The 27,695-nt window shown below is 39.3% G+C and overlaps 2 protein-coding genes across 6 annotated transcripts in view; one reads left to right on the forward strand and one right to left on the reverse strand.

Annotated features, from left to right (window-relative positions):
- The window catches only part of LOC309373909 (uncharacterized protein), a 78,980-nt gene that overhangs the window by 42,060 nt on the left and 9,225 nt on the right, over positions 1–27,695 (forward strand). The gene's annotated exons all lie outside the window — the stretch shown is intronic.
- Positions 1–27,695, reverse strand: part of PREX2 (phosphatidylinositol-3,4,5-trisphosphate dependent Rac exchange factor 2) — a 107,494-nt gene that overhangs the window by 26,075 nt on the left and 53,724 nt on the right. For 3 of the 4 annotated variants that reach the window (XM_081918390.1, XM_081918391.1, XM_081918388.1), the window contains exons 12-27: positions 26,024–26,127; positions 24,857–24,906; positions 24,534–24,609; positions 23,648–23,720; positions 22,810–22,952; positions 20,791–20,883; positions 18,174–18,322; positions 17,358–17,443; positions 16,255–16,400; positions 13,644–13,761; positions 12,927–13,111; positions 10,570–10,731; positions 7,141–7,363; positions 5,751–5,958; positions 1,238–1,417; positions 723–817 (exon numbers count right to left, since the gene is read on the reverse strand). In XM_081918390.1, the coding sequence (XP_081774516.1) occupies positions 723–817; positions 1,238–1,417; positions 5,751–5,958; positions 7,141–7,363; positions 10,570–10,731; positions 12,927–13,111; positions 13,644–13,761; positions 16,255–16,400; positions 17,358–17,443; positions 18,174–18,322; positions 20,791–20,883; positions 22,810–22,952; positions 23,648–23,720; positions 24,534–24,609; positions 24,857–24,906; positions 26,024–26,127 (2,091 nt within the window). The remainder of the gene's footprint in view (positions 1–722; positions 818–1,237; positions 1,418–5,750; positions 5,959–7,140; positions 7,364–10,569; positions 10,732–12,926; positions 13,112–13,643; positions 13,762–16,254; positions 16,401–17,357; positions 17,444–18,173; positions 18,323–20,790; positions 20,884–22,809; positions 22,953–23,647; positions 23,721–24,533; positions 24,610–24,856; positions 24,907–26,023; positions 26,128–27,695) is intronic. The other variant, XM_081918389.1, reaches the window with a different exon arrangement.

Raw genomic sequence — 27,695 nt, forward strand, 5'->3', positions numbered from 1 at the left:
TACAGCTGCTTTCCTTTTAGCTTTCCTCACAGTTTTATTGATGCTCACTACAGCCTATCTAATCCATTTCATTCCTCACCCCAGTTCCTAAAATGTCAGGGCTTTGTGGGGGAAGGTGGTAAAGTTTGCTGTTTCTCAGCGTCTTTCACTTTTGACTAGTAATGACTGAGTATTTCAATCGCCTGGCAGAGGAAGCAAAGAGGAGTTGTTTGTTTGATTTAAGAAAGAAGAAGAAGAAATCCTGAAATGGCAAAGCATTGCTGTCAGGTGTTAAAGCGTTGTATGACTGTTCCATGTTTGAGTGTTGGAAATGTTGAATTCTCAGCATCTAACTAACCTTGTTTGAAGCACAGGGAATTGAGGTTGCCCTCATTACTGAATCAGGAGCTTTGCACTGACAACACTGGCCTTTGCTCTTTGTTCTCTGTTGCCAAGCCATTTGTGGTAGTGGTGAGGAGATTAAGATGATTCTTGCACCCAGCCTAATTTTCACATAAGTATTTTGCAAGATCAAAGGACAACACTTCTTACAGATTCACTTTATTTGCATCAGAAGTTGAAGCATCTGTAGAGCTAACTGAAGCAGGCATTAAAGCAAAAGGAAGACAAACATTCCTTTCATCTACTTCAGAAGGGAAGTAGACAAACCCATCTGGTTAACAAATCTCATACAATTTCCTCTAGCAAAGTACATTTGGTGCGGGTGGGGGTATCAGAATTACCTGAATCCATTTCATCACTGTGAAAGAAGGAACTGCATTGGCTACTGGAAATACTGGTAAAAGATGCACTAGAATTTCTGTTGCTGTTGCAATCACTGAATAGGGAAAAGAAAACACACATTATAAATCCTCTTGGAACATTTATATTTAAACAGCACGTTTTCCATCCTTTTATCTTTTTCTCTTGACCAAGCGCCTCTTTACAGTTCCTAACCTAAATTATCCAGGCTGTACATTTTGTGAGCGAGAAAGCTCAACATTTTAAAATTGAACAAAATACCACCAAAGGCCATGATCCAACAGAGATTAAGCTAAGTGAGCTTCAGTCCATTGAAATAAACAAATCAAATGTCTGTTAATTATAACACTATATCACATCTTTATTATTAAGTGTTCTTTTAACCATACAAGGTTTTTAAGTAACAGCAAAATGTTTGAACAGCTCTATGTGCAGCAACAACTGAAGACATGATTCATTCATTATTCTCTTATCCTTGATGGAGGTAAGAGTTTACCTGTATGAATCCCGGTTGCTAATGGTGTCATGGCCAGAATCTTCCTGTTCATCAGCTGCTACACTGAAACAGACCTTTTTCCCATTTCGTTCTCCTTTTTCACTATCACTGTCTGTTGGTGTTAATGGCTCGTGGTTTTTTCGTTCTGATTGTGGAGAGTATGTTATTGAAGAAAGGAGGCTGAAATGGGATAAATTCAGCTACTGTAAGTAAGGATTGTTTTTATTTTTAAATAACAGTAATGCTACAAATACAGTATGAAAACTAGCATGTGCCAAAGTAGACATGGTACTGTCCTAAAATTCAGCAGAATTATAAGATATAAATAATAATAATCAGTATGGCTTAGCTCACACAGCATCTAATCAAGCACACCTAACTTAAGACAGGAACCACTCTGTCCAAATCATTGTTAGGTTAGCCCATCTTATAGCAGCTTTGGGATTACAGTGGTAGCTCGGGTTACATACGCTTCAGGTTACATACGCTTCAGGTTACACACTCTGCTAACCTAGAAATAGTGCTTCAGGTTAAGAACTTTGCTTCAGGAGAAGAACAGAAATCGGGCTCTGGTGGTGCGGCGGCAGCAGGAGGCCCCATTAGCTAAAGTGGCGCTTCAGGTTAAGAACAGTTTCAGGTTAAGTACGGACCTCTGGAACGAATTAAGTACCTTACTTAACCCAAGGTACCACTGTAATTGTGTGCCTGGATGAACAGGTGAGGCTCCAGCAGATCTGCAGCTGAGTTAGGCGGTTCTTGGTGTACTTGGGCTATGCCAGCTTGACTCCCTCATTCTCAGCTCAGCCAGAGAACTGCTGGTGTATCTGCCCCACTCCCACACAGCTGGCTGAGCTGAGCCCAGCAGATCATAAGGTGGTGTAAACACTGAAAAAGTGGCCAGGGGCATAGTGTGGGTGGGACCAAGGGCAGGGATATACGCTGCTTTCAAAGCCTGCTCAATTTGGTCATGTGTCCTGGCAACCTGGCATAAATCAAGCTGACAGAAAGGATGGTGTAACTCAGACACTATTCTAAAGGCTTCTTTTCTCTCTGCCAGACTTAGGCAGCACTCGTCTCACTGCTGAATGGAAGTTGGATCTGGTGTGACTCTGTGCCAGCTTACCGTAATTTACATCATCTTGCTTTATGCCAGCTTCATGTGCATAGGATTGTTTCCTTAATGTATCAATAGAGAATCAGAGGACTGAGGTACAATAATCTCTAGGATAAACTAATTTTAGTAAATGTGGTTAGTATGATGATGTGAGAACAACAGAGACACAATCCAATGAGTATTCTTACAACCCAATGGGTGTGTGTGCCTCAGCTGTTTAGTGACATACCACAAAAGGAAACTGCATTCATAATAAATACAAACAGATGTTATTTTAAATTAAATGAAAGACATACAATTTTGCCATAATTTAGCGGCTTAGCAATATATACATTAAGGTGCACTGCTACATATTTCCATCTAAGGTGATTAAACAGTGCATGAAATCTAGAAACAAACTTATCAAACTCAAAAGGTGGAAGCATAAACAGCAGCACTCAAGCCCTCCAAGCACTCAGCTGCTACATTAAAATTTTACAGTATTGGCATCAGTAGCAGGAAAGGAATGTTCATCACCATTTCGCATATAGCAGCAATAGGAAATAGCCCAGGGGCAATGTAAGTGTTATTCTTATTAGCACAAATGGAGCTATGCATCTTATTATGCATCAGTACAAATTTTAGTATTTAATCACAAACCTCTTGCATGATGGGCAATAAAATTTATTGGAAATAATCATTTCAGGCAAATACTACTCTGGGGCAGGGAGGAATCAAGTACTTCTTACAAATAATGTAAGAAGTACCTACATTCTTCTACTTACAGCAGAAACAGAGCACAAATAGGATGTAAAACAGGATGACTAAGCATTCCCTGCTCTGGTTGCTAGTTTCTCTCCTGTGGAGAGGTCCCTGGGACCTTATGCATCCTGTATATATTGGTCTAATGATACTAGGGTGTGATAGAACTCCAGAAACTAGGCATTGTGTAAATTGATACTGACAGCCAGACAATCCTGGCCTCATTTTTCCTATTCTTCCACTGAGATTTAAAAATAGGCTTCTGGGTATCCTGTTTCCTGTACAAAACTGCTTTCTTTCAGAACAATTAAATGCTGGCAGCCTATAAGCCCATAAGGAATAGTGATAAGAAGCCTGACAATTCTAAGCATTAAAAAGTTTATACCCTTTGTTCAATCTGTACATCTTAAATAGGATTTTCTACTGGTTCACTTTATAAAGAATTCTTTTACAATATAAATACTTTATGTAAGATTCTCTTGTGTATTGTTAACATTTGCAGCTATGTGACTCACACAATTTATGTTTTCTTAATTATATCATTTTTACTCCAGCATGAAAAAAATAGGAAAGTTACTGGTGCTACATCACATAAGTCTCGAGAACAGAAAAGAAATGACAGAGAGAGTTACCAAGTAAAAAAGCTACTGAAATAATAACTGAGACTGAAAATGTAAATATCGATCAAAAGAGATTGATGATTTTAAAGAATTTATAACAACTTTTCCCTGTTTCACTCTGTTGCTATTTCATTCTGTGATATTTCAGCTTTATAATGTATGTATTCATAAACGAAATTTGAACAGTTCAATCTATCATCTCTGAAAAAAATACAAATTGTTTGAAATTGTGTTGTAGCTCTTTGAAAAAGATGTACATAAATATGTCAGTGAATGTGTTCGTTTGACTTTTTGTTCATCAGTTTTTGTTATAAAAGCAATTTCACTGGTCCAGTATTTATGATTAATTGGGAAAGTTGTGTTTATTTAAAATGAAACTCTTTCAGTAGAGGAGCTATTGTCATGGTCCGGTTCACGGGCGATTGAAGTCCCGGCAGAGGACATCAGGACCAGGGGCAAGATGGCTGGGTGGGAGCAGGGATGGGGGTCCAGAAGCCAGGAGTCAAGAAGCCGAGGGTCAGGAAGCAAAGAGGCATGAAGTCAGGGGTCCAAGGATCAAGAAACAGGGAGTCAAGAAGCCAAGGTTCAAGGATAAGGAAGCAAGAAACCGAAGGCAGGGAGTGTGTTGCTGTGGCAAAGAACTGAAGGGAAATGCTGGCCTTATATCCCTTCCCAGCTCTTGCCACCAGGTGCTGTGAGTTATCAGTCAGCCTCACCTGTGGGGCTGCGTCTTGCCTCTTCAGAACAAACTTAGGAAGGCCCCAGTCCTGCAAAGTCCTATTGGTCATAGGGCCTGGCTCCTGCACGCACACCTGACAGCTACAACTGAAACCTTTCACCTAAGGAAGTCAGTCCACCACTGACTTTTAGGAGGTTAGTTTAAACCCATTTAATCAGGAAGATGCTGAGGTTATGGAGTGTGTGAGAGGGGGGAATGATACGGCTACTATTCAGGGCTGGTCCAAGACATATTTTGGCTTGAGGCAAAGATCAGTATGGCACCCTTCTCCATCCCAGATAAAGAAGCTAACTGGACTGGCAGCTGAATCTTAATTCAACATTGCTGATGAGGTAGTGTGCACCACCACACCCGAGGCAGAAAGCTAGTTTTGGGGGGCTGGACACACCCCATCCTCCTGTCCCAACTCAGGGGAATGACCGAGGCCCTTAAGAGAAACAGCAAGGGGGAGGGGAGATTATTGGCTCTTTCTTGTTTCTATTATGTATTTAGGGTCTTTATATTGTGATTTTATGTTGTGAACCACCCTGAGACCTATGGGTATAGGGAAGTATACAAATGTAATTAATATAATACTAATACTACCAATAATAATAATACCCCCCAGCATCTGCCACTTGAAGCGGTTGCCTCATTTTTCCTAATGGCTGGGCCATTCCTGCTTCTGTTTTTTCTATTTTCTTTTTATTTTATACTGTAACATTTTGCTGTGGTTTTTATTGTATCACATTGTGCTATTTTAAATTGTAAGCTGCTTACAGAGGTCAGGTGAGCAGTATGTACATCTTGGAAATAAATAAATAGGATTTAATCCACCCCGCCTTAAACTCTTTGCTATCATTTTCTGCCAATTTTATATTGATTTTTTAATACTGATTTTAGGGAACTGCATTGTTCCAATGGCCTTTATCCTTTTACTCCTTGACTTATATGAATCTGCCAATGAGTTAGATCATCTAACTCACTTCTGTCTATTCTAGCTTAAAGAAGCTCTCCAAGGTCTCAGGCTGAGGTACTTTCCAGCCATTCTTCCAAAATCGTGTGTGTGTGTGTGTGTGTGTGTGAGAGAGAGAGAGAGAGAGAGAGAGAGAGAGAGAGAGAGAGAGAGAGAGAGAGAGAGATGGCAGGTATTTAACCCAGGATGTGCAGCACACAAATGAAATCTCCTACCACTGAACTACAGCCCTCACAGAAAAGTCCAATACATACAGGCTAAGCTACAATGTTAGGAAGGGCTCCTTTAAAAGCAAATTTATGTCTTACTGTCCAAAATCCCTACATTTCATAAGTTTTACTTACTCATCTATTTGAGAAACACAGTTTTCCACCTCTTTTAGTGCGGCTTGCAGTTTGCACAACAGTTTCTGATAGACATCTTGTGTTTCCAGATCCTCTTCTTTTAACAGATACCTCAAACCATGGCCATCTTGTTGACCCAAGGAGTGTCCCGATGGAGCTGCCATAGTGGTAATTGTATGTTGTACATAAACCATGGGACTCAGTTTACCTGGGCAGGAAGGAAATAATATAGAATGCATAAGTAGGTTATCAGGTATGTTGGTCTCTGTAGTTGTAGCTCACTTATTTTGAACCATAGCAGATAATACATTTTTCATGAATCCAGTTAATAATCCCACTGAGTTTTAAAAAATAGTTTTACACATTCAACACATGAGCAATTTGATATTGAAAATCCAACTATGCATAACAATTAATTCATTTTTTTGCAAATTGTCTGCTTGCTAGTGAAACATTAGTTCTGTTATTCAAGGGTTATAAAAAGTCTGTTTAAATAGCCCAAGCACTGAAGGATCAAACATTTTGGCAAAAAATCTGCAAGTGCCTAACTGGTTCTTAGTTTGCTTTATGCTAGGAAAAGAAAAGAAAATGATTAAGGAAATGGCAGCTTTTGATACCATACACTATGGTAGCTTCCTGAATCAGCTGTGTGGGATGGGTATTGAGGGCACTGTTTTGCAGTGGTTTCACTGCTACCTAGAGGATCATGTCCAGAAAGTAGCATTGGGAGACTGTGTTTCAGCTACATGGTCTTTGCACTATGGTGTATCACAATGTCGTGTCTTGTCCTCAATGCTGTTTAACATCTATATGAAATCACCAAGTGTGGTCATTAGGAGTTTTGGGGCAAAGTCAATGTGCTGATGACACACAGCTGTACTTCTCCATAACATGTGAGTCGGGGGCATCTGTGCATAATCTGGACTGTGCTTTGTGTGCAGTAGTGGACTGCATGAGGGGCAATAAACTGAGCTGGAACCATGGGAAGATGAAGATGCCATAGATTAGTAGTTCCTATATCTGGAAGATGGGGCGGTTGCCTGTTCTGGGTGGGGTTGCACTCCCTTTGAAAGAACAGGCTCAGAGTTTAGTGGTGCTCCTGGATCCATTTCTGTCACTGGGAATTTATGAGTGGCTAGGAGTGCCTTTTACCAGCTGTGGCTGATATGTCAGCTATGGCCATGCTTGGGACAGGGATGGTCTGGCCATGGTGATCCATGCATTGGTAACCTCAAGGCTTGATTCCTGAAACGTGCTCTGTGTAGGATTACCTGGCTGCTGCAGAATGCTGGAGTTGATGTTGAGCATGGGCTCAAATGTTGAGGGGTCGTTTTCAGGCAGACAGGTAGGTAGAGGAAGGTAGATAGCTAGAGCTCATATTGAAGCTTACCTTGGTCAGTATGTTTGTTTTCTTTTTCATGGGAAAGATGTTTTCTGCTCTCTAGCTGAACACCAAAAGCACTGCCAAGTGACGTTGAAGTTTTAGGATATGACACTTCCATCACGTTGATATGGCAGTTAGTTGGGCAGAAGTCACTGCTGTGCAGTGGTGAGATCTTTGACTTTGCTTGCTTGAAGGTAGGCCAAGCTCGGTTTTTTAACACCCGTGAAAACTGCAGGGGCAGGGTAGAGTATATTAGCAACTACTAAAAGGTTTAAATATAGTTAGCTCTATTTACTTTTCAGATATGAGGAAAATTCTCTCTCACACACTTTAGTATTCCCCAACCTGATAGGTGGAACTGAACTGAAGTTTGACTTCTTGAAATATAACAATGTTCTTTCTCTGTGTCCATGCCTAACCTCATATTGCTTTTTACTGGAGAACAGAGGAAGAAGATTGCAGATGAGTCCAAGTGCTACTTCTATTCTAATGACTGACTATGGGAACAATAGTTTGAAAAGCATTTAAAGGCAAAATGAGCAATCCTGTGGCAGCTTAAGACAAAATGAATCCTTATCCTATTTCATTAATTTAGTTTTTTTGTTTTTTGTTTACTTTTTTATTTTATTCTACATCAAGTTGGCGTATCTGGTTCTCCCACTCCTCATTTAATCCCTACAACAATCTTGTGAGGTAAAAACAGTGACTGGCCCACTCAGGGAGCTTTTCATGGCTGAGCAGAAATTTGACCCCTGTCCTAGTCCAACACTCTACACCACACTGGCTCCCTGCCTTTCCAGGAAAATCCCCATAAGGCAGTTTATAATCAGTGTTAAAACAATACAAGAAAAGAACAGCTATATAAAGTCAGAAGTGATTCGCTGGGTGGGGTAGAATTTCTGTGCTAGTTTGTAATCCAGAGCCAAGCCAGAGCAGTTGCAGTGACCTTCCACACTGCCCTCTACCTCCCAGTAAGCAATAGTGAACAGTTCTGCCCCACCCATCAAACCACTTGTAGAAAGATAAGAATTAATCAACAGGCAAAACAAGAAACAAACAAACCATTCAGGGAGAACGGATCTTTTAAACAGGGGGCTTGATGTGAATCTCATGGAGGTAATTGCTGAAGTAGCCCCAACTGGCTCCCCTAGGGACCAGTCAATTGATATTTAGGTACCCACACAGCAAAGCCTAGGAATGCAGACTTTTAATTGATAGGTGTCTTAGCAGCAATTCTAACCAAAGTAGGTACTTTTTCTTACAGATCAATGTTCACAGTGCACTCCTACACCCACAAACAAAAACACACACCTGTATTCCTGTGTGCAGCTTCGGTTTTGAATAAAATCAACAGACTATTGAGCTTGTACAAAAAATTTATGCCATACTGTGTGTAATGTTTATAATATTTCTATCCATGTATATTTGTATGGATATATGATACTTAAACATGTGAAACTGGAACAAGGAGGACACAAGGACACTTAAATAGGAAGAACGGCAGTACAGTCAAACCTAGGTTGTTGAACATAATCCGTTCCAGAAGACCGTTTGACTTCCAAAACATTTGACAACCGAGGCGTGGCTTCCAATTGGTTGCAAGAGCTTCTTGCACTCAAGCGGAAGCTGCATCAGAAGTTCAAGTTCCGAGGAATGTTAAAAAACCAGAGCGTTTACTTCCGGGTTTTGGGTGTTCGGGAGCCGAAACGTTCTAAATCAGAGCCGTTCGAGAACCGAGGTTTGACTGTACATTTTTCACATTTAAATCTCCCACACATTGTCTCCCCCAGGTGCCAAATGGCTAGTTACAACTTAAAGTAAGTTCCACATTTCTTTTCATGCATGTGTTGGAAAAAGTGGCGACTATTACCCAGGCCTTAAAACTTCTCTGAGAAATAATGAGATAATAATAAGCACTGCAGGAAGCCGCTGCATTTCTGTTTATAGATTTCAAACTTTCACAATGAAGCTAACAGCACACTTTTGTTACTATGGTTACATTAACCTCCCTAAAAGAAAGGCATAGCTATTCTTGGAATGAAACAGGTTACTAATAGCCATCAAGAACAGTAAACATTTTTGAAACGGCAAATTTGCAACATGATTATGGATTTTGGAAAGGTCTTATCTGAGAAGTTGATGAATATGTAGGTTTATAATAAGATAATGTATCAGGTATAGTAATTATATACGCCTTCCCCTTGTGGTTGTGCCAATGTACTTCCTCCTGACCTAGTATGATCTTGCTATTCTTATCCTGGAAACTGCACATCACATTAAATTCTTGTAAAGTAGGCAAGAAATATGAAAAGCATAATGTATTTGGCTACATTGAATTTCTGACTGAGCAGTTAAGATACCCATCTGAGGCAGTCAAGTTGAATTAAGGTGAATAGACAGACAGACAAACAGACAGGGTTTAATAAATGGATTGCTAGTGATATTTATTTAGACCATGAAACGTTTTTGAACCATTTATTCTAAAGTCAAGTGGTGGACTCTCTCCCCCCCCCCCACTTGCAAATTGCAAACATTTGCTTGCCAGGTTCCAGTTTAGAAATATCATTTTAGTCCATAAAACAAAAGACCCAGTTTCAAAGTACAAATGTAAAACTCTAATGCGTGTATAATTCTTGTGAAATGCAAGCAAAATCACTAGGGCAGGGGTGGGGAAACTCCTTTCGGCCAGAGGGCTGGGTCAAATAGCAGCCAACCCTCTACAGGCCGCATTTGAGCTGCATGCTTTCAGCACTGTTTAGATTTGACGCCAAATGCAAGCTGCACTGGTTTTGGACCCAGTCAGCAGGGATCAGCCCACTCAGGCGCTCCAGACAGGAGCTCCCAAATGGATCTGCTTCTGCCTGAAAGCAGCAGGACTTGCATTCGGCACTAACTAAACAGCAGCGAATAGAAGCCATGGCTGCAATGGAACTTTGATAAGGACATTCTTGGGTTCTTGATTCTTTCTTTGCAGCCGCAACTTTACTTGTCCCTACCTTTCATCTTATTACATCAGGTGAATGACCTGTCAGTGTGGGCAGCCCAAAACAGTCTGTTGAGCAGAACTGGGAGGTCTGGCAAATCTAACTAGGCCTGCAGGTCAGGTTCCTACGGTTGCTCTCCTATCTATCCATTGTTCAAAGGGGGAATGGATAAAATGAACATTTGAAACACCATAACTAACAAGATAATAAAATATTATTATAAGCATTGACATTTTTCTGTATTATGGCTGATTATTTCTTTTTCTTTAGCATCATTAATGTGCATGATATCTCACAAAGTGGACAGGTGCCTGATCTTTTATTTAACATAGAATTTGACCTAGGGGAGACAACAGAGGAAGGAGAGGGGGAAATGTAGGTACGAGTAAACAGTGGGAAAGCTAGTATCTCAGTTACACATATTTAGTTCCCCCTTTTTTTTCCTCCTTACCTTTTTATAACTAGTGATCCTTCTGCAAATGTGCTCCATTTTCTCACTGCAAGTGGCACTGAATTTACTGTGAAGTTCAGTGGGGATGACTTCATTTAAACTATTTAGACTATTACAGTTTTGCACAAATTGCTCATCACTTTTTGCTAAAGCTTCGAGAATCTGTGAGTAAGACAAAAGCGGTGGATTGTGCTGGTGTTAAAAAGACTGCCATCAGATATCAGTGTAAACAAACAACTAATCCAGGACAATAATCATTTTTTCTTGCAGAGGATATTTCTTTTCAGATTTAAGTATGCTGCTTGTCAGCAATAGCTCCCAGATACTGAGCTGCAAGTTTGTTTGTTTGTTTAATTCATTTCTATACAATTTTCTATATGCCTTACCTGCCTTCCTTAAGCACTAGTCAACTTGGCTATTGCTTCTTCCTCCTTCTTCTTCCTCCTCCTTCTCTCAATTCCTTTATCCCTGTGAGTTGGAACCCGATTACCCTTAACACTCTGCCCTTGTCATATTTGTAATGTTTATATTGTTTAAAACAAACCCCAAGCTCGTTACAATTACAAATAAAAGAGAACATGTCAAAGGAACCTCAACCCTGAACAGAGGTTTTAATTATAGAGGCTTGCAAAGCTGTCATTAACCCATCCTCCCTTCACAATAACTTGGCAATATTGTTTAGAGGAAAACAAATCCAGGATACAGACTCCAGATCCTATAGACAACTGCAAAATATGCAAAATCAAAAGGCCTAATAAATCAATTTATTCTATGTGAAATAATAATCTTTTATTGATTTTTTTATTGGAATTTGGTAAAAGTCAAAGTAATTGGGAATTTACTAATCACCCAATTTTTGCACACATTGTAATTATAGTTATAGCTTATTACAGTTGCCCTAGAACTGAAGATGTTAGTTCATGTAATTATAGATAGAAAGCTTTTAAACTCTTACTTTCTGAATCAGCACATTAATTAAAGGTTTCTAATTGCTTGTAAGAGTTTAATTTTCTGCAGGTTTAATTAATAATGCAAAACACACCTGCAAACCTAATCCCTTGGTTATAACTACAAAGACTGCTGTTAAATCATTACTAAGACTTCTGGACCCTGTTCTTGATTTTCAAATTATTATATTTTTACCAGCTCTAAAATATTGCATTGCTATATGGTTTCCTATTTTTTAAAAATTAAGCTGCTTATTAATTAGGCTTCATAGCTTTGGAGAAAAGAAATCTACGAGGATTACTATATCCAACACTCAGACACAGCTACCCTTCCATTGTTTCACATTACTTCTATTTGCTACAAGGTGACTTACCAAGCAATCCTCTGGTTCAAGGTATACAGCAGAGGTGGGTATACCTTCCCCCTCCCTATTGATGCTTTCACTGGGTGGCCTTGGACCAGTCAACGTAACCTACCTCTGGATGGTAAAGATTGAGCAAAGTGAAGGTGGCTTGTGCACCTAGTTCCAGGAAAAAAATTAACTCACTTCTTCACCCAGAATGCAAAAGTCTTTTTTTTTTACAGGGTCTGGCCTGGTATCTGAGTGACATTTCATAACAAAAGAAGAAGAGTTTGGATTTGATATTCCACTTTATCATTACCCAAAGGAGTCTCAAAGCGGCTAACATTCTCCTTTCGCTTCCTCCCCCACAACAAACACTCTGTGAGGTGAGTGGGGCTGAGAGACTTCAGAGAAGTGTGACTGGCCCAAGGTCACCCAGCAGCTGCATGTGGAGGAGCGGAGATGCGAACCCGGTTTCCCAGATTACGAGACTACCGCTCTTAACCACTACACCACACTGGCTACACCAAAACATGGGCAGAGTATTCCTGGAACATTATGACTTCAGTTAATTAACTGCCATGCCACAGGGCTTTCTCCCCCCTCCTTGTATCTTGTATTTCCTCATTTATTACATAGTTTTAATTTATAATTATTAGTTAATATTTCTGTGTGAATGGTTTTGTTGTGTTTGCTCAAAAGGCAACATGAATATACAATAATTAAATAAATGGATTCCTGGAAAAAACCTGTATATCTCCCTTAAAAAAACAAAAACTTTTGTGGGGTATGGGGGATATAGTTGGAAACGTAGCGAAATTTTTACTTCTTCAGCATTTGTTGTTTTGAGTTTAGAAGCTCAATTTATGACTACACTACAACTTAATTTTCTTTCTGGGTGAATGACCACAATTCATGACCATCAATAGGACACAGGTCACTGGCAAAGAATACACTTGAGATTAAATTACAATAATCATATCCATAAATCATACTCATAAATAGGGTGTGCTGCTTCAGTGATCAAAGGAACAATAAAGAACTAAACAAATAAAATGTTTCATACCTTTGCAGTCAAGCTGAAAAAGCCCTTTGGTTCAATCATCTTTTCCAAAACATGGCATTTTATTCCCGCCGTGCTGTCATACTCGTAAACTACACCATATTCCAGGTGAACATTATCAACAGTTAGACTGACATGGTCCTTCCGTCCATCAATTATTGCCATAGTATTAAATTTGTCAATTACTTCTAAAAACAAATTTAAAAATCAAATCGTTTTGAATCCTATTATGCTTACTAAACTAATATGCCTAAATTAACTAATTTACTAAATAAACACCTATTTCATTTTGTTAATGATTGAACAGGGTGAGTCAGGTGAAAGAGGTTGTGTGCAGATACTGTGTCTCTGAAACATGGTTCATTTGTTGTAAAGGGATTAAAAAATATTATCTGCAAACCAAAGCTGTAATCACAGTAACAGACAACCAAAATATGAGTATGCCTTGCTGTTATTCTGTGGGCAGAATACAATATGAAAATAAGCATGCTTAAATCCAGGGTTAGGGGATCTTCTGTATTGCATTCACAAGATAAAAATATACTAAGATAGCAGATATGTGATAGCTAATAAAACCATGCAAACAAGCAAATAACTGCACTTTATCTTGTACTTTGAATTGTATTATATGAACAGGTGAAAATTGTGTTTGCTTGGGTAAGGGTAACATCCAAAGCTCACCTTTATTTTGCTTAATAACAAAGAAACAAATAATCCTACCTTCTACTTTGCAGTCAAAGGCATCTCCTCCATCTTCTCCCAAGGGTTTGGAGTTTGTTCTTTGAAGATCTTCCTGGGCACTCTCAATACTGTTATATACCCACTGAATAGAATCTTGCTGTAGGAAAGTAATAACAATGATGAAAGTTTTTACACACACACATACTAATTCATATTAGCTTTGCTAGAGAAACCGTGTTTTTATTATAGATGAACCCAAAAGGAGATTTGTTATTTTACATTTTTAAGTCCCCTAAGCACACACATCCTTTTTGTGTGTGAGAGAAACTCAAAAGAGGGCAAATATGTCCACAAGATATTATTGTTGTGGAATTCCCTCCCGAGAGATGTTAGATTAGTTCCTTCATTGTTATTCTTCCATGGGAAGGCTGATTCAGACAGGCCTCTGAAAATTAAGGTACAGACTGCTGATCCCTGGGATGCTGTCAGGGCAAACCATTTTACTTGCTGGTTTTAAATACTTTGATGTATTTTAATTATTGTTTCTAGCTAGTTTGCTTTTATTACTTTATATTTTATAATTTAATACTTTTTTTAATGTGGAAAATTGCCTTGAATCCCAACTTGGGAGAAAGGCAGGATATAAATATGTTAAATAAATAGTAGAAAGCTGTTGCTTGCTGGGTGTTCACCACAAAAATTAACAGGTGAGAGAAAGGAAAGCATGGATTTAAAGTACATTCACTGTAGCAAGACCAGATCACTTCGTCATTTGTTTTACTTCAAAATTTGTTACCAGATATGTGGAACTTTGCTGGACTGGCAATAAATAAGTGAATCCATCCCAAAAAAATGTTAATTACTGGTAATTTACTTAATATATTTGAAATCAATCTCATGCTAAGTTACTGAAACAGTACATCCCCCATAGAAGCTTATATCACCAGCACTTAAATGCAGCTGGATGAACCACAAAAATAGCTTGTGTTCTGATAGAATTGAAAACATAGCCTCTAAAGGGAAATGTGTGGGATGAAATGAAAGTTAAGCAAGAACAGCAAAAAAGTACAGTTTTGGCACATTGCTCTCATAAACTAGAGCTTAAACTTATTTCTCTTTCACAATCATTGCAATTATATTCATGAAGAATTCAAAATACATTTTATTTACCAGATGAGGTTTAAATCAGAATTCCATTTATATTTTATAAAAGATGCATCATAACAAATGATATGTTTTAAATCTTTACTTTATCTTACAACGCCCTTTTGCCAAAACTGTCAACACAAATGTGATGGGACGATGAGCTGCTTGTGCGTAAAATGCAAGTCCCTCAGAGTTTGATCAGGTTTTCAAACCTCTGCCTGTGACGGAGCCCCTCCAGCATGGCTGCGTCAATCACTAGTAGAATCCGAAAGTGGCTGCTTTCGGAAACGTTTCCAACATAAAAGCTCCTTAACGGAAACACGTCGTCTGGCCTCTCGGCGTGACAGTTTCCGTCGAGGTGTGGGTGTCCCTATAGGAGGTCCTGAGACCTCCCCACTGGTTTCGCTTGAAGCGTCTCTGAGCCATCCCTCCGACTCACTTTCCCTTGGAGTTCTTGCTCGCCCTCTACTGGTTCCCTCTTCCGCTGCTACTGCTCTCTCAACCTCAGGGAGCCTTTGCACCTGCGGCGCTTTAGATGTCAGTTCCCTGACAACAAATCTCCTGAAGATTCGTATATAATAGTGAAAACAAAGAAGATAATCTATCAAAGTATTAAATTTAAATACGGTGGTACCTTGGGTTAAGTACTTAATTCGTTCCAGAGGTCCATTCTTAACCTGAAACTGTTCTTAACCTGAAGCACCACTTTAGCTAATGGGGCCTCCTGCTGCTGCCGCACCGCCGGAGCATGATTTCTGTTCTCATCCTGAAGCAAAGTTCTTAACCTGAAGCATTATTTCTGGGTTAGCGGAGTCTGTAACCTGAAGCGTATGTAACCTGAGGTACCACTGTATTGCTTATTTGATTACATCTTCAGCACCTGTTGGTAGGGTATATTCACCAAAGCAAAGCAGGACTCTTTGGATAAATATTTATTCGGTTCTTCAGAAAATACCCTGGGAACCAGTGCCCTTGTAGGATTCTCAAGATCATCAGTATAACCCATAGTCATTTTTTTACCAATATAAGGCTGTTCAGAAGTGCAATAAGTTTTGTTTAACAACAGTTAAAACGAAACCTATTGCACTTCACTGGAGCTTTATGACCAGCTTCGTCTTATCTCTAATAATCCTTCTTTGGAAAGGTTACTTAAAAGGCTGTTGGAGGGCATATTTGGCATTAGGTCAAATTTCTTTATATCCCTTGCCTTTTTTTAGCTCAGTTTTTCACCCTGCATGTGCTTGTTTCGGCTGTAGATAATCTCTGAATGCTGGAAAGGAGTAAAGCATTCACAATAATCTCTCTACATCCTGGTCCAAAACTTTTATTTAAAATTGGTCCTCTTTGACTTCAGCAGAACTCAGTTCTAATGTGTGGTTCGAATTAGGCTAGACAACAGCTTTAGAATAATTGACTATTATATATGTTTAACTTTCATTTGCCAAGGAGTGGAAGCAAACTGTATTTTTTGTTTAAGTAGCATTAACAATAAATAAGTAAGCACCATCTTTACATGCATCGGACGTCTGTATTTCCTGCAGGCTGTGACATGGGCAATAACACTTGCATGAGTTTCTTTGCTGACATTAATCCCATTCACTTTAATTATGCACTGTCCAGGGTGGAGGCCTGCAGCTGCTGCTACGGTTCCTGGAAAACAGTTAGAAAAATTGCCAAGTTAGAAATTTCCTTCTTAGGAAAAAAAATATGTTTGGTTTTATAGTTGCTTGTTTATTCAAGAAAATGTTAAATTAAACCAACACTGTGATTCAACAGAATATGTACAAGGTGATTTACATGAGAATCCCATGCCCTATAAATTTTTGGTGTGATCTATTTTGATAAGGTTATCAACTTGGTGGGAACTGGACAACCTCTGGAATTAGTAGCGAATAAAGCAGGTCAATAAAGCTGACGAACAATAGTGACCATGAATTCAATGATGAATTTACACACAACAGCACCACGATGTATACTGATATTTTGTTGTTGCTGCCCCTTTTGCCCATTTATTTATATCTATCCTAATCCTAAACATGTCAATCTGGAACTTGTTTATTGGAAAACCTAAATTCAGGTATGAAAATATGTTTATCTGTCCTGACCTCACAAAGGAGTCAGAGACAGTGCAAGTCACAGGGCTCTAAGGCTTCTTAAGAGTGCATCTCAGTGCAGCAAATCATGGCAGCTCAGCAGAATATAGAGAAATACCATGGTTTGTCTTACCTATGATCTAAAAAAGCTCATCAGTGTTGGCTTATTGTTCATAGATCGTTGCTGGGAAACAGTGAGCCTGGGTTCAGATGACGTGCTTATAGTGTTGCCAAGAGCAGAGAGGAGCATAGGAGGGACTTCTGAGCAGCATGCACCAGTGTGCTGCTCATGCATGTTAAAACCATAGTTAAACAGTAGCTATGGTTTAATATGGTGTGTGAAAACCACTATAACCTTCTTTCATCACTACTATTCATAGAACATCTATCAAAGCAAATACCCATCAAGTATTGATCATATGACTCAGCCATATATCTCTAAAGTAATTCCATCTACAGCTTTCTATATTTGTGGGGATGGTTTTATTTGGAAAAGATATTCACAACTGCCTACCTCTTCCAACAGCATGGACAACAGAAGGACCAAAGCCTCGTATTTGGAATCCAAGGCCATCCACAGAGTCAGGGATCTTCACTGTCCTGAGTGCAAGAGAAACATCAGGGTGGAAGATCCAAAACCAGTGTGCTTATTACATTTATCAATTTTTACACAGAATATAGCAATTTACTAATAATAAAACTATTGTTATTATTATTTAAAAGTCTACTAAATTCTCAGACAATGAATTACACATGAAGCTTAGCTTTTGAGAAGGGGGAATTAGCACTGATGAAAATAATAATAATAATAATAATAATAATAATAATAATAATAATAGTAGTAGTAGTAGTAGTAGTATTTATACCCCACCCATCTGGCTGAGTTTCCCGAGCCACTCTGGGCAGCTCCCAACAGAGGACTAAAAACAGAATAAAACTTCAAATATTAAAAACTTCCCTAATAATCAAGGGACACTGCTTATTCCAGAAAATGCCCTCTTCACGTGTTTAAACTATTGAATATTTATTTGCTTTGACAAAATGTTAAAAAATAACAGAAAGAGAAACTTAAATCACATTTTTTGATATATTGATACATTATTATTTATTATTGATTCATAGTTTCATCATCATTATTATTATCAACAACACTAGATATTCCTTACTCTATATACAAATAATTTAAATTACTTAAATTCTTGTAAGTCCTTTCACCCATTAACCTTTACCCCCTATTCTGATCATTAAAATTTGGCATCTTTCCTTTTGTATCTGTATGCCTTTGCAACACACCCTCTTCACAATTGACCAAACCAAAGTAACAACTTACTCCCTGGGTTTTGTGCTCACAAGCACCCTGAGGTGCTTTCTGCTGCTTAAACATGCTTTCAGAAAGTTATCCACTTCACTGAAGGGTCTCAGAAAAACTAGGTCACCATTAATGGCAAAGATCTTTTTCCCAACTTCCAGACCTGCCATCTAGATAAGAAAAGATAAGACATGCACAATTGTTTTAACAGTTACAGATAGGTAGCCGTGTTGGTCTGCCATAGTCAAAACAAAACAAAATTCCTTCCAGTAGCACCTTAAAGACCAACTAAGTTAGTTCTTGGTATGAGCTTTCGTGTGCATGCACACTTCTTCAGATACACTGAAACAGAAGTTTCCAGACCCTTCTATATAGTGAGAAGGTGGGGAGGGGTATTACTCAGAAGGGTGGTGGGAATGGGTGATTGGCAGATAGCTGTGATGAGCCTGTTGACAACTCTTAACGACTGCAATAGGTATTACAGGAAGAAGCAAGGGGGTGAGAAGGTGAAAAGTGGCTTTGTCATGTATAATGAGATAAGAATCCAATGTCTTTGTTCAGGCCAGGTTTCTCCATGGTTTTAAGTTTGGTGATAAGTTGCAATTCAGCAGCTTCTCTTTCCAGTCTATTTCTGAAATTCCTTTGTAGTAAAACAGCTACTTTGAGATCTTGTATAGAATGTCCTGGGAGATTGAAGTGTTCTCCTACTGGTTTCTCTGTTTTGTGATTCCTGATGTCCGATTTATGTCCGTTTATTCTTTGGCGTAAGGTCTGGCCTGTTTGTCCAATATAGAGAGCTGAGGGACACTGTTGGCATTTGATGGCATACACAATGTTAGACGATGAGCAATTAAATAGTCCTGAGATGGTATGTGTGATGTTGTTGGGGCCAGTAATGGTGTTGTCTGGGTGTATGTGGCAGCAAAGTTGGCATCTGGGTTTATTGCAGGCTCTGGTGCCAGTGTCTGTGTTAGGTCTGGTTGTAGTATTATTGTGGGTTAGGAGTTGTTTGAGATTGGGTGGCTGTCTGTAGGCAATGAAAGGTCTTCCTCCCAGAGCTTGAGAAAGAGAACTGTCATTGTCCAGGAGAGGTTGTAGATCTCTGATGATGCATTGTACTGTTTTGACTTGTGAGCTGTATGTGATGACTAGAGGTGTTCTGTTATTTTCTTTTTTGGGTCTGTCTTGTAGCAAGTTCTCTCTGGGTATCAGTCTGGCTCTGTTGATCTGTTGTCTAACTTCATCTGCTGGGTATTTTAGTTCTAAAAAGGTTTGCTGTAGATCTCTTAGGTGAGAGTCTCTGTCTGTAGAATTGGAACAGATGCGGCTGTAACGTAGTGCCTGGCTATATACAATGGACTGTTTGGTATGTTTGGGATGGTAGCTAGAGGCATGTAGATATGTTTGTCGGTCAGTTGGTTTACGGTATAAGGTGGTGTCTATGCGCCCATCCTGTATTTTTATAGTAGTGTATTGTTTTAACAGAACTAGTGATGTACTAATTTCCTTTACACAAAGATGCTGAAATGCTTGCCATGTGAGAGTATGCCCACAGCTATGAAATCTACACAATCCACATTATTTTTGGAGGTCAAAGAAACATCTATGTTTTGTAAATTTAGAATTACTGGAAGCTTCACTTTGTTAATTATAATATTTATGCAGCCTTGACAGTAGTGACCAAAAAGTTTAAATTATTCAATTTTATCTATCTTGACTCACCTTTTTTCCATTTATCGAAAACCACTTTGCTTCATGGAGATATGCATTTGAAAGCACAGAACTTACTGAATATTTAGGTTTGTGGATACAGCTCAGAAACATACAGAAGCCCAACAGTACCTTCAAAATATTAATTCTTTTGACTGAAAACCTGAACTGCTATATTACAGAAGCCATTCACATCCAGTCAGTTTCATCTTGCAAAGAAAGTGCATACAGCTGCAAGGCTCTGTAATAAATGGAACTACTCAGGGAATATTTTTCAGTTTATTCAAAAGTTAAGCATTTGAATGAAGGCAGAATAGCAACCTTGTATTGACAACCTTATCACCAATAACCTGTTTCTCTTCTGAGATTGTTCCCTGACTTATGAAATGACAAAGAACTGTGTAGAGCCAACTTTGTAGTCCTGTACCCACTTATCTGAAAGTAAGACCAACAAAAGTCAATTGAGCTTACTTTTGAGTAGACATATATAGTTAGGTTCGACCTGCACAGGTTCGTTTCTTGTGCTAAAACAGAGTTGCTCAGACTTTGTAAGAATATCTCTCTGTAAGAATATATCTTTGTAAGAATATTTCCTGTGACTCTCCAACCAAAAAACCTGACCACCTCTTTGCAGCAGTTCTATACCAGCTCCACTTTAACATATCCCCATGAGAAATTCCTCCTACAAAGGTTTGCTCCCTGTGCCAGCTCATCATCTCCAGCAGCATAGTCAACAACTCATGATCCCTCTCCTTCCTTCCAATGATTCCAGTGTAGCAAAACCCACATTCTGGGAAATTTGAGCTCTGGCTACCTATAAACTTCATACAAACAATTCACAAGTGGGGAACCGCACTAGGAGTTTTCTAAGTTTTAAAAATATATTTGCAGACAGGAATATCTGTGAAGTAAAATAATCATGTATTACCTCAGCATTTGATCCCTTCTCCACTATTTTAATAATTGGCACTTTGTTTTTGTCTTCCAAGCCGAAACCATAGCTTCCTTCAGTTGATTTAATCTGTAAAAGGGAAATTGACACATATTGGGGAAAATATTTAAAATACATTTAAATTAGAACATGAGGTGCAATCAGGTGAGACTAAATCTTGACAAAATAGAGGTCTTGTCTGTTGAAGGAGCAAACACGTAGCTTTGGTGTTTTCCTTGTTCAGGGATTGTTACTAGAAGCCAAAGTGGTGTCACTGTCATTTAATGTCTATTCCGGCCACACTGGTTTGCCAACTATGATCTTTCTTAGACCAAGGAATGGTCACATTAACCCCTGCCACGCTAATCCACATTCTGCTCCCCCCGCCTCCCTCTTCCTCCACCAGTGACTGATGCTACAGGATTTCCATGGGTTACCTGTCTGTGACTGACCCCAGTTTGAGAAGTTAATAGTAACTTATTATGCCTTTAACAACTTAAGATCCAAAGACTTGAAGGAGCACCTCTCCTTATGCCTGCCGATGTACTGAGATCTGCAGGGAAGGCCCTTCTTGTTGCTCTAACACTGGGTGCAGTGTCACAACCTGGTCCCAGTTTGCTGCATTTTAAATTGTGGTTGCATCTAATACTGGCTTTAAATTGTTATTGAAATTGTTATTATTTTACTGTATTGATGCTTTGGGCTGCAACCCATTCTGATACAAGTGATGAAGGGCAACTTGAAAACCAACCAACCAAATGTAAAGATTAAATAAATGTTGCCAAGAGCAAACTGTTAACACTTTGCGGTTTATTTAAAATGTGGCCACCTAACAACCTGTACCTATGAACCTCAGTCCTGACAAGTATAGCCAACTTCCTGACTGATGTCACCATTGCTCTATGTCAACACACAATGGGATACCTCAATCTACATTGCTTTCTCACAAAAAGCTTCCTCTTGTAGATGTATCTTCTGCTGGAAAGTGAAAGGTGGCAGAAAAGACTGGGGTAAGACAAGGGCTGAAACGGGACTTAAGCTGACCAGCAGCTATTCAAGATGGATGATCTTCATCCAGTCTAAGATGCCAGAGACTAATTCTATTAGTGTGCCTTAAATCTGTGCCACCATGACACAGCTTCCAAGAGGAGGGAACTTCTGACATGATCTCTGCAATGCCATTACTGCAAATGCCCAGTCTAGCAGAGACACAGGGAACCAATGTTGTTGTTGTTTTGTTTAATGGTTGTTTTCAGTATTTCATTCATCTGTGAGTTTTTTGTTTTTTTTAATTAGTCAACCCAATAAAGAAAGGAAAAAGCATCAATGTGATGATGTAGATGATGATGATGGTGGTGATGATAAAGGAATCTCAATCAGGCCCTAAAGGCTGCTAAATGTAACCTGGCTTCTCATCCAGAGAAACTCAGGAACAGACTTAATCATCAGCTTATCTGCTTCCTTGATGACCTGTCAGTTATTTGTCTGCTTACCTGTCTGCTTGAACACTCACACATCCACCTGTCTGTCTACCTGATTATTTCTCTGCTTGACCACTTGCTCGGTCACCTGTGATACCTGCTGCTTGCCTCCAGGCCACTAGCCCTTGCACTAAGATATGACACAAGTCACTCAAAAAGATTTATATGACTCCCCAGTTGCTGGAAAAAATGTATCACCCAGGTCACCTAATCAGCTTATAAACATAGTAGCCAAAAACTCAATATACAATAACAATCATCAGATGACATTCAGAAGAGGAAGGAGGAAAACAACCCTAGGAATAAAATTCAAATAAATGCAACAATGAAACACATTAGAAGTGATACCATATTGATACCAGCTTAGGTGGAAGTCTTGGGTAAAGAAAAAAAAGCTTGTTATTTTGTGCACCAAAGAAAACATACTGGTTGACAATTGGGCCTCCCTATCAAGTGTATATTAAATAATATGTGTATACGTACACACATGCATTAATGCATGCACACATACTTCATTAAAAACAAACAAACTTACCAGCAGTGATTTGGCTATTACATTTTCCACTACTTTTAGATCATGTTTCATGAGCCTGTGCTTCATGTTTGAGCCTTCCATTTCTTCATCAGCAAAAAAACGAAAGAGAAGTGGTTCATCTTTGAACTCACTTTTTTCCAGCACTGTTTGATATAAAAATAATATTATTTTTCTGTGATGCCACAAACTCATTTTGCTATTGATATTCTGATTTTGCTTAAGCATGTACAAGTGAAACAGCCACTTATTGCTTCCCTGTGCCCCCTTCCTCTCGTTTCCCCTATGACAAATTCTAGATTTTATGCTCCTCACAGCAGAGACCTGTCCTGCATGTTCTAAAACTCCAGAAATACTTCAACGATGGAAAATGTATTTTTGCACATAAATCAACAATGGAAGAATTCTGTGTTTGGGGCATTTAGTACTGTTGACCACATTAGCTATCTGTGGCATGCTTTGGAACATACCAACCCATAAGAAAACACAAGGTATACCATGCAAAAGTTTACATAGGATAAATATTACCTTTATTAAAACATAAATTGGTGGCTCAAACATGTGAGCCACATTGTTCCAGGTACAGGAAAAAATATTTTGCTTCACAAGCCTTACATTATTGATGGCCACCAAGCTTGGGCATTCTTCTTTGGCCATGCAATACTGAGACACAAAAGTATCTCCTAGGTGAGGGTTTTCAGTAGTAAAACACAAGGAGGGGGAATGTGTGGTCTTCCTATCATCCATTGGCCATGCTCGCTTGTGCTGATGGGAGCTGGAGTATCTGGTTCAGGAGTTCCAGACTTACAAATTAAGAAGTACTTGAATGAAAATTGCATACCGTGGTGCATAAATCCATTGTCACAAAGTGCTATTCCAAAGATCATTGCTTCTTCTCTTGTCCTACAATCTCCCTGTTAATAAATAATACGTACCTCCATGTAAATATCACAGGCAACAATTCTAAATCAGGAAAACAACCATCTATCACTTTTACAACATGTACAAAAATTGGGTTGCATGTAAATCCACTGTTTTAGAAGCCTTGTATCGGTCCTAGAGTGTTACTGATAAAAAGTAGACACCTCCGTTGGGGAACAATAACCTTTATTAACATACTTGTTTTGGATGCTAGCCAATGCTGCACAAGTGGAATAGCCTTCTGTTTCTGTGGTGATTTCACCATGGCCCCTGCAGCTGCCTACATGGCTCCAAAATCTGCATGTGGACAGCTGCAATGTTGGGGGAAGAGGACAGTGAAGTCTCCTGGCAGAACTGGAAGTCCATTCTACTCAAAGCACAAATAGGGTTGGGTACAAAAAAATCAACTTACAAAAATTTAAGGCAACAAAATCATGACATTTCAAAAAGACTAAAACCCCAACACATTCATGTTCCCACCAAAAGGCAAAGGAGAGAGAAGAAGTGAATCCATAGGGGGGCCACGCCTCCTTATAAGGGCCCCACAAAGGGAGGCAGGTCAAAAATCTTGTCCCCTAGTGGTCCAGCACAGAACTCTGCCCATGCAGCACTGGAAACAATCCAATAAAAGGGGAATCAGCATTCTACTGTGGCACTGGTAGTTTCCCAATGATGCCAGGTGCTGATGTTGGCCTTGAGGTGTATATAGTTAATTTATACATCATGGGAAAATCTGTATTGATAATAGCAGTTAGTAGACATTCCATTTGCTAATCAAGGCTATGTGCTTCAGAGCATTTTCCTACCTGTGCAATTAGCCAGTCTATCAATTTATTAGCCATGACTATAGATTTGTAGGTTCTTAGATGGTAATCTTTATCTCTAAAGAAATAAAACATACAAAATAATTCAATCCCAAATTGACATATTTGACATTTATTGAATATCACACATAACATGTCCCATGATTTAGCCAACAGATTGCCATTGCCACAGTTGTTCCCTGTTGCAACAACTCCACCTCACTCTCCATTCATTACCAACACATTAATCAATCTTTCACCCTGCCTATGTGGGGAGCAACTACTATCTAACGTTCTGAAGCAAGAGCTCTGAAAACAAGACTTACCTTACCACAGGAGTAAACAGGCTATGCAGACGACAATATAATCTTACACCCTGTTAAGAGATGTAAACAGGTTTAATGCTAAACTGATGTTCAAATAAACAACAACAACCAATAAGCACTTGTTCAAAACCAGTTAATTCAAACTAACACTGGGTTGGATCCAACCTTAGTCATGTTTGGAGACCCTTAGTAGGCATTCTTGTAAATTCAAAACACATTCGTGGACCACATAAATTTTATTTTTAAAAAGCTAGATTGCTTTTGGAATGCTAGAAAGGTAGACAAATTTAATATTTTGATCGGCCTACTGAATAGACTCAGCTCTGAGCATGGCCAAGCCTGAGGCTAATCCACATTCTATAAATTGTAGTATTAAAGTGGCAGACTGGTAAAGCAACTATCACAGGCACAATGCTCCAAAGTTTAGCTAAGTTCCTACTCAGCCACCTCCATTGATTAGTCAATGAGTATTTAAATACAGCCATTTCTCATAATGGTCATTTTGGTATACAACAGCAATATTGCCTTTCAAATGTAGGTGATTAAAGTAAAGGTAAAGGTAAAGGTACCCCTGCCCGTACGGGCCAGTCTTGACAGACTCTGGGGTTGTGCGCCCATCTCACTTAAGAGGCCAGGGGCCAGCGCTGTCCGGAGACACCTCCGGGTCACGTGGCCAGCGTGACATCGCTGCTTTGGCGAGCCAGAGCCGCACACGGAAACGCCGTTTACCTTCCCGCTGGTAAGCGGTCCCTATTTATCTACTTGCACCCAGAGGTGCTTTCGAACTGCTAGGTTGGCAGGCGCTGGGACCGAGCAGCGGGAGCGCACCCCGCCGCAGGGATTCGAACCGCCGACCTTTCGATCGGCAAGTCCTAGGCGCTGAGGCTTTAACCCACAGCGCCACCTGCGTAGGTGATTACCCCACTCCAATATGCATTCTTATCCCATACTGAGCGACCTATGAAGTATAGGAAAAGGACCTCACTGGGCCCAGTGAACTGGAGAACAAGTTTATCATTCTCCTTCTGAGAATACGTATTGTGTTATAATTTCATTCATTCAAGCTCGTGTGTGTGTAGTGATGGATGAATTGTTTTAATATAGAAAAATCTTTTTTTATAAGAATATCTGGTAAATTTATACTATACCATGACATAAGGTTTATACCTTGGAAATTACGTCCTGCATTTCACTTCTCGGATAGTATGTGCCATCATCATAACGGAATCTGTAGAGCATGTGCTCAGGCTTGAACTGATGTTTGTCAGTAACTAATGTAAAGGGAAACATAAAAGACAGATGAAAAAAATCTAGTGTTTTAACACCCGAGATGTGTGTTTTCAGAACCTTCTCTATTTCTGTGATTCTAATTTGCTTAAACTATTTTTAATACTGAATTTTAAATTGTTGTAACCCATTTCAGTTAGCTTTCTGTCATGTTCCCACATGTTCTGCATTTCAGTTAGCTTTCTGCCATGTTCCCACATGCCTTTTATTGAGAATCCATTAGTATATACAGTCAGACCTCTGAAGTTGAACGCCTTGCAAGTCGAACATTTTGGCTCCCAAACGCTGTAAACCTGGAAGTGAGAGTTCTGGTTTACAAGCATTCTTTGGAACCCGAACGTCCAACGCTGTTTCCACGGCTTCTGATTGGCTGCAGGAGCTTCCTGCAGCAAATTGGAAGTTGCGCCTTGGTTTCCAAAGTCGAACAGACTTCCAGAACGGATTCCGTTCGACTTCCGAAGTACGACTGTACTTATAGTTAAGAATTTTCTTGTACCACCCTAGGCCCCTTCAGAAGGAAAGGCAGAATGTAAATCGATTACTCATCAACAGGAAATTCCTGCACTACCTTTGATGCATGACATGCCTTAATTAATCAGAGGCATGTTTTAGTCCACTACCCATCCTGTCACAGCAGCTACTATCTGCTCTATGTATGCACATGTGTGTGTGGGGGGGGTGCTATTGAAAATGGCAAAAAAATCCCTTCCAGCAGCACCTTAGAGACCAACTAAGTTTGTTATTGGTATGAGCTTTTGTGTGCATGCACAATGCTGGCAAAGAACTGAGCTTATTTGCAGAGGCTTCTCAAACTAAGCAACGGTGTGTTAAGAAGGACTGAATGAAAGGTGGGGGCAGTAGCTGCAGGAAAAATAATTACAGGCAGCATCTGAAGATGCTTAAGTGAGTAGACAGCAAAAGAGGAAGCAACGAGCTGCATGTTGCTTAGCCTTGCTCTGTGGTCTATATTGACTGATTCGCCTCTAATATTGAAAGAAATTAAGTGGTATGAAGCTTAAGTGGTATGAAACTTGCCTTCCATATCTGCAGAGGAAAATGCTTTTTCTTAAAAGGCAACTGTGCTTGCTTACTAATTAATGGCTTGAAGCAAGCTTTCCAAGAGGAAATTTGGAGGGTTGGGGAGTGTCTGAGTGCATACTTGCATTCATTAGATGTGATTATGACATATTAAGGAAAACAAGCAAAAAATAATGCCTGCAATTTCTGTGATAGGTCTGAGTTTATTTAGGTTTTAGCAAACAATACTTAATTCAGTGTGCATGTATAATAATACTAATTATTTTTTTCCTTAAAATGTATAATTAAAGTTGTGTGTTTGTAATGTGAACCTGACTCCTTCACAAACACACGTCCTTTCTCAGTTGAAGAGCAGATGGTTCATTCAACTTTATTTTAAGAATTCTATTCCTGTGGACGACACAGCTGGGTCTACTTGGTAATAAAAGTAATATGTCTGGCTCAAACTTCTGTGTTCTGTCTAAAGTAATGACTCCATCAAAACAGCCGATAAAATATTCATTAAATTTCTATT

Source organism: Podarcis melisellensis (assembly GCF_964234715.1).
Source record: "Podarcis melisellensis genome assembly, chromosome: 7".
NCBI classification, from domain to species: Eukaryota; Metazoa; Chordata; class Lepidosauria; order Squamata; family Lacertidae; genus Podarcis; species Podarcis melisellensis.